The sequence below is a fragment of the Cucurbita pepo genome, chromosome 20, assembly GCF_057944985.1.
Source record: "Cucurbita pepo subsp. pepo isolate OVF chromosome 20, ASM5794498v1, whole genome shotgun sequence".
NCBI classification, from domain to species: Eukaryota; Viridiplantae; Streptophyta; class Magnoliopsida; order Cucurbitales; family Cucurbitaceae; genus Cucurbita; species Cucurbita pepo.
The window spans coordinates 10,036,184-10,049,718 of NC_141817.1; the positions used below are offsets into that span (position 1 = coordinate 10,036,184).

Sequence of the window (13,535 nt, forward strand, 5' to 3'; positions counted from 1 at the left end):
TTTATAAAGAATATTTCGTTCTCCTCTCCAACCGATGTGGAAATCACGTTATTGATGTTCTTTCTTGTATGATTATTGTGGAGTTTGTTCGGTGGATTCATTTTGCAGGGCATTGGCTGAAACCAATAAGTTTTGTTTAAATTAACACAATCTTGATAACATTGATAACATTGAGCACATCTCGATGGAAGGAATTACCAGGTTTAAGAATCTCTGTTGTGCTCTCAACCATTCTCCTACTATCAATTGAATCATGATAAGGTGACCCATGGCCTCCACCATTATCCGACTTTAGAACATATATGACTCGTGTCTCTAGTTGATCTACTACTTGGGAACTAGCATTCTCTAATAGTTTCCATATAGTCATAACAGACAGGGAGCGACTCTTGTGCATGTCAAATATCGATATCATGGAGAGTTTTTTTTTCTGGGAACAAATTTATTGTTAAAGTAATCTTTAATATAATATTGTGTCTGTCAAATACTGATATTATAGGAATTTTTATGTATATTAACACAGATATCGAAGGTATATCGAGTAATCTATAATATTGTTGTCGAACCTTTTAATTTACAAATATATCGACCAGGCATTTAATGTGCATAACAAAATCAAACACATGAATGCAATATAGTGGGTGGGTTGAGGTGGGAGAAGCACTAGATCATTGTTGCAAAAATGAGCACAAATGTCAAAAGCTGTAGTGGAGAATACCTAACCCTTTGAAGACTTTGGAATTGAAAGACTTTGCTTTGTTGGCCACCAATACCTCTTTCTTGGATAACTGATACCATACTTTGTGGCTTCTTCATCTATTTTCTATCAACTTTAGGTAAATTAATACAATATTTTTTCGAGTAATCTAAACTCTGTTGGATTCGTTCGATCCATAACACAAAATGGAATCATACTGTATAAAAAATAAGATAAATAACGAGTTTGGCTCCTCTCACAAAATTAGTGCACGCGGTAGAGAAAAAGCTAATTGTGTCATTGTCATTTCTCTGGTTGTGTTAGCGACTCACAAACTTGGTGATTGTTCGAGGATTTCTTGACTAGATTGCAAACGATAGCTCGTTGTGTTGCCACCTCCATATTGTTAGTTTCTGCTTTGCTATGGCAAAACGCTCTTCTCTAGTGTTCCTCCCTCGTAATCACACCATTGAAGGTATGTGTTTCTCTTTCGTAGGTACGTCATTTCAGATGGTTGATTTTTCTTACGTAGTGTGTTTTTTCCATACCACCTTCGTAACACCACCGAATACTCCATCGTCTTCTCTATTGCTAGTTTTTGCACATCACTGTCCTAATCGGGTCTCACCGATATAAATCCCCGTGAATGGAGAGGAGGAACGCCTACAAAGACGCAGGTTGTGCGAAGAGGAAGAAACGGTCTAGTTCATAGTTGGTTCAAGGATTCAATATCTTCGTACAATGTACATTGGTGCAAGTTTTAGTATTTTGAGTTAGGAGATAATTTCTTGTTTAGAACGAGATACTTGCTCTTCGTTAATAATAGATTAAGGTAAGCATTCTAATCCTTGATTATACTTTATGTTTATACAATAAAGTTTGTTTCTCAAAGACGTGACATTAATTGTAAGGCTTAAAACTAGATTCATCTCGTGAAAGACATAATATTTTTTACACGAAATTTGTAATAATTACCTATCAAGGGTATGAGTTAATTGCACTGCTAGGACATAGATTGGTTGTCTCATGTTTTGGTTCTAGTCATAGGCTGGTAGGTTAGGGTTTTGGTTTTACTAACTACAAGCTAGTTGGTCATATTTTGGGCCTAATCACTGTTGGATGAAAGTCTTATCTCGGCTAATTTAGGGAATGATCATGGGTTTATAATCAAAGAATACTATCTCCATTGGTTTTAGACCTTTTCGAGAAGCCCAAAGCAAAGTCATGAGAGCTTATACTCAAAGTGGACAGTATCATACCATTGTGGAGAGTCATGTTCGTCTAACAATCACAAGGTGGTCGATCAGTGCTTGTCGGTTTGGATAGAGGCATATGCTAGTTGTTCTATCTCGAGCAAGCTAATAGGTCGATTGGTCCCTTTTGAAGGGTAAGGACGTGCAAGGGTCATGGCAAGGAAGGAATGCTAGCTACTATGAGAGATTGTTCTCATGCTCGATCACACTTTCACTATCACATTATTAAGTATATTTACTTTGAAGGGTCCTAAACCGAGATATTTATTTTTTAATTTCAGGTTTATTCGTTTTAAAAATGACGTCAATATACATTTAATAACTAACTTAAGTGGAACCGTTACACGGAAAAATCTCACAAATAACTCAACCAAATTAAGAAGTTTGTTGGAAAATATAACTCATGAGATTAATTATATACTTCTGTATTTTTTAAAATAAAATAAATTAATAAAGGTGGGGGAATTGTGTGGTATCGAGTGCATGATATTTACAGAATACACCTCATGCTGATTGGACCACCGTCTGTGGGGCCCACCGTAGAATCTTTACCGACAAAAATAAAAGAAAAAGAAAAAAGAAAATTACACATAATTTTTTATTTTGTACGGACACGACCGAAAATCAAGACCCGCATATGTGAACTGGTCTCTCAATTCCCATTCAGATACGACAGGATTTTTTTTTTTCTAAAAAAAAAAAAAAATCACCAATATAAACATAGCTCGATTGAAATTATTAGAAGTGTTCGTGAGTTGAATTTGATTAATTTAGTCCTTTTTTTTAGATCTAATCAAATTGTTCGAATCATAAATTTTTTTAACTTTAATCGTACTTGTTAAATAATAAACTCAATTTACATAAATTTTTATTTATTTGAACCAAACTCAATCAAAACCGTACAGATTGGATTAGATTGATCGAATTTTTCGAGTCGCATGCGATTTTGTTTGCACCTAACAACCCTCTTCTGAGCCTCCTGTAATCTGTCCACTCTCGACTGTTTGTGAGAGTTTACTCTTATGAAAGTCGAGGGCAAACTCAGATAAAACACAACTACGTAATTTTCATCACTTATGTACAAATCTCTTCCTTCGATAACGAGTGTGAGATTTTGTTTGCACCTAACAATCCTTTTCTGGGTCTCCCATGATGTATCCACTCTCGATTGCTTGTGAGAGTTTTATTTTACGAAGGTCAAGAGCAAAGCCAAATAGAGAACAACTACATAATTTTCATCACGTATATACAAATCTCTTCCTTCTATAACGAATAGGGGATTTTTTTTTCATCTAACAATTCTCTTTTGGACCTCCCGTGATCTGTCCACTTTTGACTGCTTGAAGAGTTCCGTGTTATGAAGATCCAGAGCAAAGTCAGATAGAGCACACACTATAGATTGTGCTATGTTTACTCGACCCGATGATGCTACTCGCTTTTTCTTTTATTTTCCTTTTCTTTTTCTTCCTTCTAGAAAAGCATGTTCTTTACAATTGTCCCTTTTTTTTTTTTTCTTTTTTTTTTTTTTTTGGGGTAAAGAAGAAATTAAAAAAAAAAAAAGATTATGATTGGTAGTTCAAATTTCTTTATTTCTTTTTCATTTATTATTGAATATTACTTTATTGCAAAAATTTAGGATTTTAGTTTTTTTTTTAATTATTAAATAAAAATTTTAAAATATTTCATTGATATGTCTATTTTTTTTAGGATAAATCGATTTAATATCATTAAAATATCACTATCGAATTAATGTCGATGAAAACAACATTAAAAATATCAATAAATATTTGGAAATTGAAAATTAAAAAATATATATTTAAATTAATAAATAAACATTCTACCTTTTTCAATTAGTAAATATTTGGTTGTAAGTCGATTTTGTAGGATAAGTCGATTTATCTTTTTTGTCGATATTAATTCAATAAAAATGTAAAAATACAGACGTCAATGAAAATATAGTACTCGAAAAAAAATGTAACGATTCATACCTAAAATTCAGAATCCGGATTCGATACCTGATGACCCGACATGTCCATGCATCTTCTATGTTAGGAGGTCAACCATTAGGATAAGGATTCGGAATTCATATTTAGAACCTCACGACTCCAACGTTCACCTGCGACACGGTGACGTTAGAGGAAATCATATTTTATTTATAAAATTAAAAAAAAAAAAAAAAAACTAAAAACATACATAGGTTGAGAAATCTCTCCCCTATAAATAAGCATGCAAAGTTATAGTTTCATCCATTCTTACGCAACAGCCACGTGGCAGAAATCGAGCAGTAAGCGGACCACCAAATTCCATAGAGTCGCTCGCACTGGATTCTCCCTCTGAGCAGTACTGTTCGTTTCTTCTATGACAGTAAGTAATCCAGGCGGCAACGTTCAGTTAGAGATTATTACAAAATACTGAGTGAGACCAAAATCCAGTTACAGTAGAGAGAGAAACGAGAACAAGAGCGAGAACGAGAAGAGGTGATTTGCATCGGCTACGAACTTCAAAGCATCAACTGGTAGCGTGTTTCCTTTCTCTCTAGATTAGTTTGCTTCACGCTAATGCTAATCTCTGTTTTTTTCTATGGTTTCTGTTCTTCCTTATACTAATCGGCGAAGCAATATTTGCTATTGATGAAACTGTTTAGTGTGTGTGTTTGTTAATGGAAGTGGAAGCTAGTTCAGAAATGGAAATTTATGCTTGTTGGTGATGTATATGTACTTCTGGATTTTGTTCTCTTTGTGAAATTCTTCTTGTTTTGGATTAGATTTTAGCAATGAGGGGAGTTCGATTTGCGGTTGTGGTTGTTTTGGTAGTTTTTGGTGTTTTAGACTCGTTTTCGCTTGCTGCGAATGTGACGTACGATCATCGGGCGTTGGTGATTGATGGCGAACGGAGAGTGTTGGTTTCTGGATCCATTCACTATCCTCGCAGCACTCCTGAGGTTTGTCTCCTTTATTTTTGACACTTTGAAGTTGTTCTTGCTCTGAGGATTTTTATATCTGAATCCGGTCGTGGTTTCTGGAATTTGCAGATGTGGCCGGGCCTTATTCAGAAATCTAAGGATGGAGGTTTGGATGTAATTGAAACTTATGTTTTCTGGAATCTACATGAACCGGTTCGAAACCAGGTACTTTTTTTTGCGATTTATCGATCCAAGAGCTACGTCTTGGTTCCTAGGAATTCGTTTCGTTGGATTAGATGATAATCGAGAGATCTGTTTACTGTTGAGTTGTGTTTTTAGTCTCTTGAAAAAGCTCAATGCGATGGATGGAACCTACCTTTTGTTATCATCTTTTCCGTCTTCTTACACTTTCTCGCCTGCCAAACAGTGGACAGTTATTGTTCATTTTTATATGATTAATATATAAAATGTTGCGCTTTCTTAATCAACAGTATGACTTCGAGGGAAGAAACGATTTAGTTAAATTCATAAAGCTGGTAGGAGCTGCTGGTCTATATGTACATGTACGAATTGGTCCTTATGTGTGCGCGGAATGGAATTACGGGTGCGTTTATTCTCAAATCGTTAGCTTCTTTCCATTTCCGTTCTCTCTGTGTTTTCTTTTACCCTTCTCCTTTCGTGCAACGCCAATAACATCTTTCTATTTCACTTACTTCCTCAAAACTGTTTGATGTAAAAACAGAGGATTTCCAGTTTGGTTGCATTTCATACCTGGCATTGAGTTCCGAACAGATAATGAACCATTCAAGGTTAGATATTACTTTCCCATTTCGGTACTCTGCTTTTTGCTGCGCTAGTGATTTTGTTTATCCACATATTAAGAAATCAGTACCTATGGTTCTGGATAGGCTGAAATGAAGCGATTTACGGCCAAGATTGTTGATGTATTGAAGCAGGAGAAATTATATGCATCCCAGGGCGGACCAGTTATTTTATCTCAGGTGGATTTCATGTATTTTGTTCAATTTCTCCCTTCCCCCCTTTCCATTTGAACAGAAATGGAAGTACATATAATATATACATATTTCCAAAAACAATTTCTGGTTTTTACTCACACATGTTCTGTGACGGTGTCTTCAGCATATTTGAATAATAATGACAAACCATTATTACTTGAACCACTGTTTATCTGGAGTGAAAGTATGTTGAAGGTTAATAAAATGGCTGCTTTTCTTCTATAAACAGATTGAAAATGAATATGGAAACATTCAGTCTCATTATGGGTCTGCTGCTAAATCCTATGTCCAATGGGCCGCAACCATGGCTACGTCTTTGAACACGGGAGTTCCTTGGGTTATGTGCAACCAACCTGATGCCCCCGATCCTATTGTGAGAAATCTTTCCTTGTCTTGACCATAAATTGAACACCGTCTAGCTATAAATTACAACTACGTCAATTTTTAATTGAATATAAACTAACCTTATTTTTTATAATTTTCCCGTGCTTGTCATTTGACTTGCAGATTAACACATGCAATGGATTTTACTGTGATCAATTCACTCCAAATTCTAAGAATAAGCCCAAAATGTGGACTGAGAACTGGAGTGGATGGTAGACTGTCCATTTACTGATTCCAGCAATTTTTCATTGCATTAATGTGACTTTTTAGTTACTCCCGAGTCAATTTACCTTCACAATTTAGATTGTTTTATCCTAGGTTTCTTTCATTTGGTGGAGCCTCGCCATACAGACCCGTGGAAGATCTTGCATTTGCTGTGGCACGCTTTTACCAAAATGGTGGAACTTTCCAGAATTACTACATGGTACTCACTTGTGAAGTTCTCATTGTGGTTGACAGAATAATTCAATTATTTAGGCTTCCTCGAAAAGAATGAGCCCGTGATTCATGGTCTCAGTTTTGCTTTATTTTCTCTTATACAGTACCATGGTGGGACAAACTTTGGCAGGACTACTGGTGGACCGTTTATTGCTACTAGTTATGATTATGATGCCCCTATAGATGAGTACGGTATGGTTTCTGTCTATTAAAAATTCACTAGTCTTTCGGGCTTCTTATTCCTTAATTGATTGGTTATAATGATCCGAATATCTTCTCAGCACTTGCAATTATAATTTGAAATTTTGTGTAAAGAATGAAGATGGTTGTTGAACTTATAGTCAGGCTGTGAATTTCAATCATGATATGAATATACAAATCATCCAAATTCATTACAACCTACGTCTCTTTTATACGATCGTTCTTCTATTGCACAGGATTGGTAAGGCAACCTAAGTGGGGTCACTTGAGGGAAGTCCATAAAGCTATAAAGATGTGCGAAAATGCATTAGTGAGCACAGAACCCGCAGTTAGTTCTCTTGGTCAAAACTTGGAGGTTGGTTATTCCCATTACCGTTTATTCCTGTTAAGAGTGGACAGATTCTGTTTTTTCTCTAATTCCATGTAGAATTCATTATAAGTACGAAAGAGAACTATATCAGTGCGCCTAAGCATAGTAATGTGAAGACGCTATTACAATTGCCTGAGACCATAGCTTAACTTAGCATAACTATATCCCTTTGATCGAATGGACGTAAAGCAGTGCCTATTTGTTCTCGATCATCCCCTACTCTTACGGCAAGCATTATGGGCTCTCTGGTACACTCCCTGAAATACAGTAATTAGTTGTCATTTAACCATCCTAGGAGATTTGACTTAAAGTAATGGTAGTATTTTTTTAATGTTATGTTCGTTCAATTTCTCTATTAATGGTCTGGATTTGAACTCATTAGACGTATATTCTAGCTAATTTGGCCCAAAATCATCTATAAAACCACTTTAAAGTTTTTTGTCCCTTTTCTGGGATATAATTGTAATTGCAGCCACGTTCATAACAAAACTTTCAAGTTTTGAAAAGAGGAATAAAAGTTGTAACAAAAATTATAACTATCTATAGGATCAAGAAAAAACTTCAGAAGTTGTTTGGCTAGTCATATCACACCAGTGGTGGGATTGTGCAGTAAAAATGTCTTCTCTTTTCATCTTAGAATTATCAAAAGCTTATCCAATAGATTAATTGGTGATGAAATGCACAAGTTTAGTTTGGATTCCTTTTAGTAGGGAAAAGAATTATAATTTGACGTCATATACGAAAGAGCTATTATTTCTGGCTTTAGTTTAACATGCAACCTCGCGAAAATATTCACCAAAATGTATGATAAAGAAAGTCAGAAAACCTACTCGTAGAAATTGCCAAGATAGGAAAAGTTGTCCCAATCACAATTGTAAAATGGTGCTCTAACCTTCAATGATCAAATTCCTTCGTGTACTTTGCTTTCAATAAATTAAGATGCTAAAAGACGGGTTATAAGATGTTATTGTCTGTACTTTTTAATTTCAGGCGACAGTTTATAAGTCCGGTTCTCTATGTTCTGCTTTCCTGGCTAACGTGAATACCCAATCTGATGCGACCGTGACTTTCAATGGTAACTCATATCATTTGCCAGCATGGTCCGTTAGCATCTTGCCAGACTGCAAGAATGTGGTGCTCAATACTGCAAAGGTTACTGTTTTCTTCCCAGAAAATGTATTTATAGTCTGGTTGAAACTAAAATTCTATCTATCTTTGTGACCTATGTTTTGGTGCTCTGGCCAAGTGATAAAAATTTCTTTTCAATTCTATTTCTCTTTTATTTTCTGTTAGCCGAATAGTTGCATAAATGAAGTGTACCTCATTTTGTGACAGATTAATTCGGTAACAATGAGGTCATCTTTTTCAAACCAACCTTTGAAAGTTGATGTTAGTGCTTCTGAAGCATTCGACTCCGGTTGGAGTTGGATAGAGGAACCAGTAGGTATCACAAAGAATAATTCTTTTGCGAAACTTGGACTTTCAGAGCAAATAAATACTACAGCAGATAAAAGCGATTACTTGTGGTACTCCTTAAGGTATATATTATATTGATTATCAAATCTTCAGTTTCTTTATTTTAATGGACTGCTAACCAATTTCTTAAAATAATTTTGTCAACTTTTGCTACTGCTATTTGGCAGCACTGATATAAAAGGTGACGAACCTTTCCTTGAAAATGGATCTGAAACAGTCCTCCATGTGGATTCCCTTGGCCATGCTCTACATGTTTTCATTAATGGAAAACTGGCAGGTGATTGGAATTAATTATTTGTATCGATGCATTTCAATGGCTTTATAATCGTTCCTGCATTGTTCCAATGGCTGCTTTATGGGTGCTGTTTGAATCGCTTAATAGGAAGTGGAAGAGGTAGTGGTGATAATTCTAAGGTTTCTTTGGAGATCCCCATTACAATGGTACCTGGGAGAAATACAATTGACCTCCTGAGTTTGACAGTAGGACTTCAGGTTCTGCTCCACTTTATAAAATTTGTTTGCTTGCATCTTAAAAACTTAGAGCAATGCGAATTCTTTTGTTGGACGGAAAACTATAACATTTTTAGTGTCTGATACAAAATATTTTCAACTGACCAAATCTAAAATGCAATCTATCAGAATTATGGAGCATTTTTTGAGAAGAGAGGTGCAGGGGTCACAGGTCCGGTAAAACTGGAAAGCCAAAAAAATAGCATCACTGTTGATCTCTCTTCGGGACAGTGGACGTATCAGGTTGCTTTCTTCAAACATCCTGAAGTTGAATTGTCTTTATATTATCTAATCCAAAAAGAGGGGAAAAAGAAAAGAAAAGAATTAAGTCATTATACGATGGTTTAGTTTTTTTTTTTTTTTGTTTAGTTTCTTTCATACGCTTGGATGTTATAATTTCACCTTTCTTTTGTTTTTGTCATGGCAGATTGGACTTAAAGGTGAAGATTTAGGTCTGTCGAGTGGCAGTTCTTCACAATGGCTTTCACAACCTAGCTTGCCTAAGAATAAACCTTTGACTTGGTACAAGGTATGGTTATTTCATGTATGAAGCAATAAGAATATGAAAATTGTGAGAGTTGGTTCCTATTACAGAATGTATGAAGCAATAATTTTTTGGAAAATGAGGAGAAAAGCATTCATTAGAATTTGCTTTAGCTTGGAAGAGTATCTTTAAACAAAACTTAGGTGTGATGCTTATGACTTCTGAAATATTAAACCTGACAAGGCTCGAAGATACTTCTTATACAAGTTTAATATGGTCTTGATGTTGTTCTGCTAAGACATTTGCATCCATTTTAACATTTTATCATCTTATCAAGTATGCATTAGAATTTGCTATAGCTTGGAAGAGTCGAAGCCCACCGCTAGCAGATATTGTCCTCTTTGGGCTTTCCCTTTCGAGCTTCCCCTCAAAGTTTTAAAACGCCTCTCCTAGGTCCTCTCCCTTATAAAAAATGTTTTATTCCCCTCTCCAACCGATGTGGAATCTCACAATCCACCCCCCTTCGAGACCCAGCGTCCATGCTGGCACTCGTTCCCTTCTCCAATCAATGTGGGACCCCCAATCCACCCCCCTCGGTGCCCAACATCCTTGTTGGCACCACCGCCTTGTGTCCAACCCCCTTTAGGGCTCAGCCTCCTCGCTGGCACATCACTCGGTGTCTGGCTCTGACCCCATTTGTAACAGCTCAAGCCCACCACTAGCAGATATTGTCCTCTTTCGGCTTTCTCTTCTGAACTTCCCCTCAAGGTTTTAAACACGTCAGCTAAGGAGAAGTTTCCATACCCTTATAAAGAATGATTCGTTTCCTTCTCCAACCGATGTGGGATCTCACAAAGAGTGTCTTGATTTCTTGCGTTTGCCCATTGTTTCTAATCTTTGAACTACTTACAGGGAATCTATCTTACAATTACTTCCAAGAGGGGAGAAAAAAACAAAGTACTTTTAGATTGAGCTATTGGCTTTCTTGACACTGACAAGTGCAGTATCTGTTGATTCAGACCACATTTGATGCCCCTGCTGGTAGCGACCCAGTTGCTCTAGACTTCACAGGGTTTGGAAAAGGTGAGGCATGGATAAACGGACAAAGCATTGGCCGTTATTGGCCATCTTATACTGCCTCCGGTCAATGTACTGCATCTTGCAATTACAAAGGAGCCTATAGCGCAAACAAATGCCTTAAAAACTGTGGCAAACCATCACAAACATTGTAAGTTGTCACAACTTGAGGCTAAGGCTTCCGAATTATTTCCAAAGTCCTTATATCTCATCTTCCTGACTCTCAGATACCATGTGCCGCGATCATGGTTGAAGCCAACCGGCAACACCTTAGTACTTTTCGAGGAAATTGGCAGCGACCCGACTCGATTGTCGTTTGCATCGAAACAGATCGAATCTTTGTGTTCTCATGTATCTGAGTCTCACCCACCACCTATAGATATGTGGAGCTCTGACTCAAACATACAGAAAACAGGACCTGTACTCTCTCTAGAGTGCCCATCACCCAATCAGGTCATTTCTTCCATAAAATTTGCAAGTTTTGGCACTCCTCATGGAACTTGTGGGAGCTTTAGCCACGGCCAATGCAGCAGCCAAAATGCACTCTCCATTGTACAAAAGGTCTTATATTTATTTCCAGACACAATGATTTTTCTGTGCATATGTAGAATTGGATTTTACTGATTGATGCTTAATTATCAACACAGGCTTGCATTGGATCAAAAAGTTGTAGCGTTCAAGTTTCGATTGAAGCGTTGGGCGATCCTTGTAGAGGAAAAACAAAGAGCTTAGCTGTGGAAGCCTCTTGTCACTAACGAGGTACCAACTATACCTAATACTGCTCTTCATTGGGTAAATTTGAAACGTTATGTCTAATTCCTTCTATAAGTAGAGGAATAGAGACAACTAAAAGAAAAAAAAAATAGTAAAAGGAGTAAGAAAGAACAGGAAAAATGATCACAATTTGGTGCATTATTTCTTGCAGAAGGCAAATAAATGCCATCAAACTTGATCAATCTGTATTAACAATAAAGGTGACTTATGGGGAGACACTGAAATCTCTTAAATTCTAATGGAGATTTATATGCTTCTCAAATTTTGGCCTTCTGCTTTCTATCTGTAATTATTATTATTATTATTATTAGGTTAAGTTATAAGTATTAGGATAATTAGGTGAACTTGTCTGTTTTTGTGTTTAATAAATATTTGACAAATTTAAAATTGGTAGAAGTATTGCTCTAAATTTTGTCTATGAAATCTGGAATGTTTTTGCACTTCAAAAGTTAGACTGATATAAAACTGCAACTTAGAATTTAACCGGAGAAAAAAATTCTAGATCTCCAACTTCTTACGGTAATAAAAATATTAAATTATAAATTTAATTCTTAAACTTCGAAGTTTGTGTTCAAAACCTTAAAAAATGTCGAACCTTAGAAAATGTGTTCAGTTCTTTATTTGGTCAAAGTCTTCAAAATGACACACATATTAAATCGTATATAAAAATCATTCCCAATCATGCAAATCAAAGAACAGACTCTTCAAAAATAAGAGTTCATAGCTCACTCAAGATTCATATCGAGTTGCTTATAGATCACGTGGTAAAATATTAATATTTTCAATTAACGAATTTATACGAAGATATTAAGTATTATGACACCCCACTTACAAATTATAAAGTTGGTCGTATCAAAGTATTATCAAGATAAGATGCGCATCTCAATATGTAACGGTTTTTGTTTGTTTCTTATTCTAACTTGCTACCTCTCTAAATCCACAATGCTTCGTTTAGGTTGCTTTGAATTGTTTCCATTCTACTAAATTATGGACACTATCTTCATTGGTTTGAGGTAGTTTGGAAAAGTCAAAAGCTAAGTCAGAGTTTATGTTCAAAGTGAACAAGATCATACTAATCTTACTTTTGTCTTAATTAGCCATGTTAATGAAATCTTCAAGTGTCTAGAACAAAGAAGTTGTGAGCTTAGAAGGTATAGTCGTAGAGAAGATTTGTGATAGATCTCAATTAGACCTATAAATGGTTGTTTAAGAGGAGGCTCAATAGTGCATTTTGTTCGAGGTCTCCAGAGAAGGAGTTGTCAAGGGAGGTTCAATGATATGTTTTATTCGATGGGAGGATTGCTGGGAATTGTTGGAGCCGTGCATTGGCTAATTAAAGAGAAGATCATGGGTATATAAGTAAGAAAAACAATCTCTATTAATATGATGATTGGAGAAAGGTGCTCGAGATTTAAAGATGAAGTCTGGGAGATCTTCAAGGTATACGGAGAACAATATGTGGTGGGCTACCCACAATCGGATTAGATTTTTTTTTTTTAGGTTGAGTTGAATTTTTGGAAAATCGAAAATTGGTTGAGTTCTCGAGTTAGAACTTCTTTGGTCGAGTTGACTCAACCAACTCGAAAATAGAGTTCACAATTCAGCTCAACTCAACCCAACTCAACTCTACCCTATTATTAAGATTTGTATGAAGATTAAAAATATTTAACATTTTTAACGGTGTAACTTATGAAACTCTGATATTTGAGTTTTATGAAATTTTAGTTATTAAAGTAACATGGTAAATTTTTTAAATAATTAAAAAAATTGGATAATCTCACGTCCCAACCCAATTGAAAAATAGAGGGTTCCCCCCTCACACAAGCACCACTTTGTTCGAGGTGGTGATTTGTTTTCAGGAGTTTCAAACTTAAAACGTACTTTGATGATTTGTTTTGCATGTGTACTTGTTCAAGTTGATATACAATATTTTGATAATCTATTTTTAAAATT

At 35.7% G+C, this 13,535-nt stretch overlaps 1 protein-coding gene across 2 annotated transcripts; it reads left to right on the forward strand.

The window, feature by feature from the left end:
* Positions 1–4,309: 4,309 nt before the first annotated feature.
* On the forward strand, positions 4,310–11,844 carry LOC111782734 (beta-galactosidase 8). Of its 2 annotated transcripts, XM_023663527.2 has the most exons (20): positions 4,310–4,465; positions 4,715–4,891; positions 4,982–5,077; positions 5,344–5,456; positions 5,595–5,661; positions 5,761–5,853; positions 6,098–6,241; positions 6,376–6,464; positions 6,571–6,676; positions 6,795–6,882; positions 7,128–7,246; positions 8,252–8,413; positions 8,597–8,799; positions 8,905–9,014; positions 9,120–9,229; positions 9,377–9,490; positions 9,675–9,776; positions 10,751–10,959; positions 11,036–11,369; positions 11,456–11,844. In XM_023663527.2, the coding sequence occupies exons 2-20, from the start codon at positions 4,724–4,726 to the stop codon at positions 11,561–11,563; spliced, it is 2,535 nt and encodes an 844-aa protein (XP_023519295.2). In that variant the 5' UTR covers positions 4,310–4,465; positions 4,715–4,723; the 3' UTR covers positions 11,564–11,844. The 2 variants fall into 2 exon arrangements, with proteins under 2 accessions (XP_023519295.2, XP_086976936.1); XM_087120810.1 differs by lacking the exons at positions 11,036–11,369; positions 11,456–11,844 and having other exon boundaries at positions 10,751–10,963.
* The last annotated feature ends 1,691 nt before the right edge of the window (positions 11,845–13,535 follow it).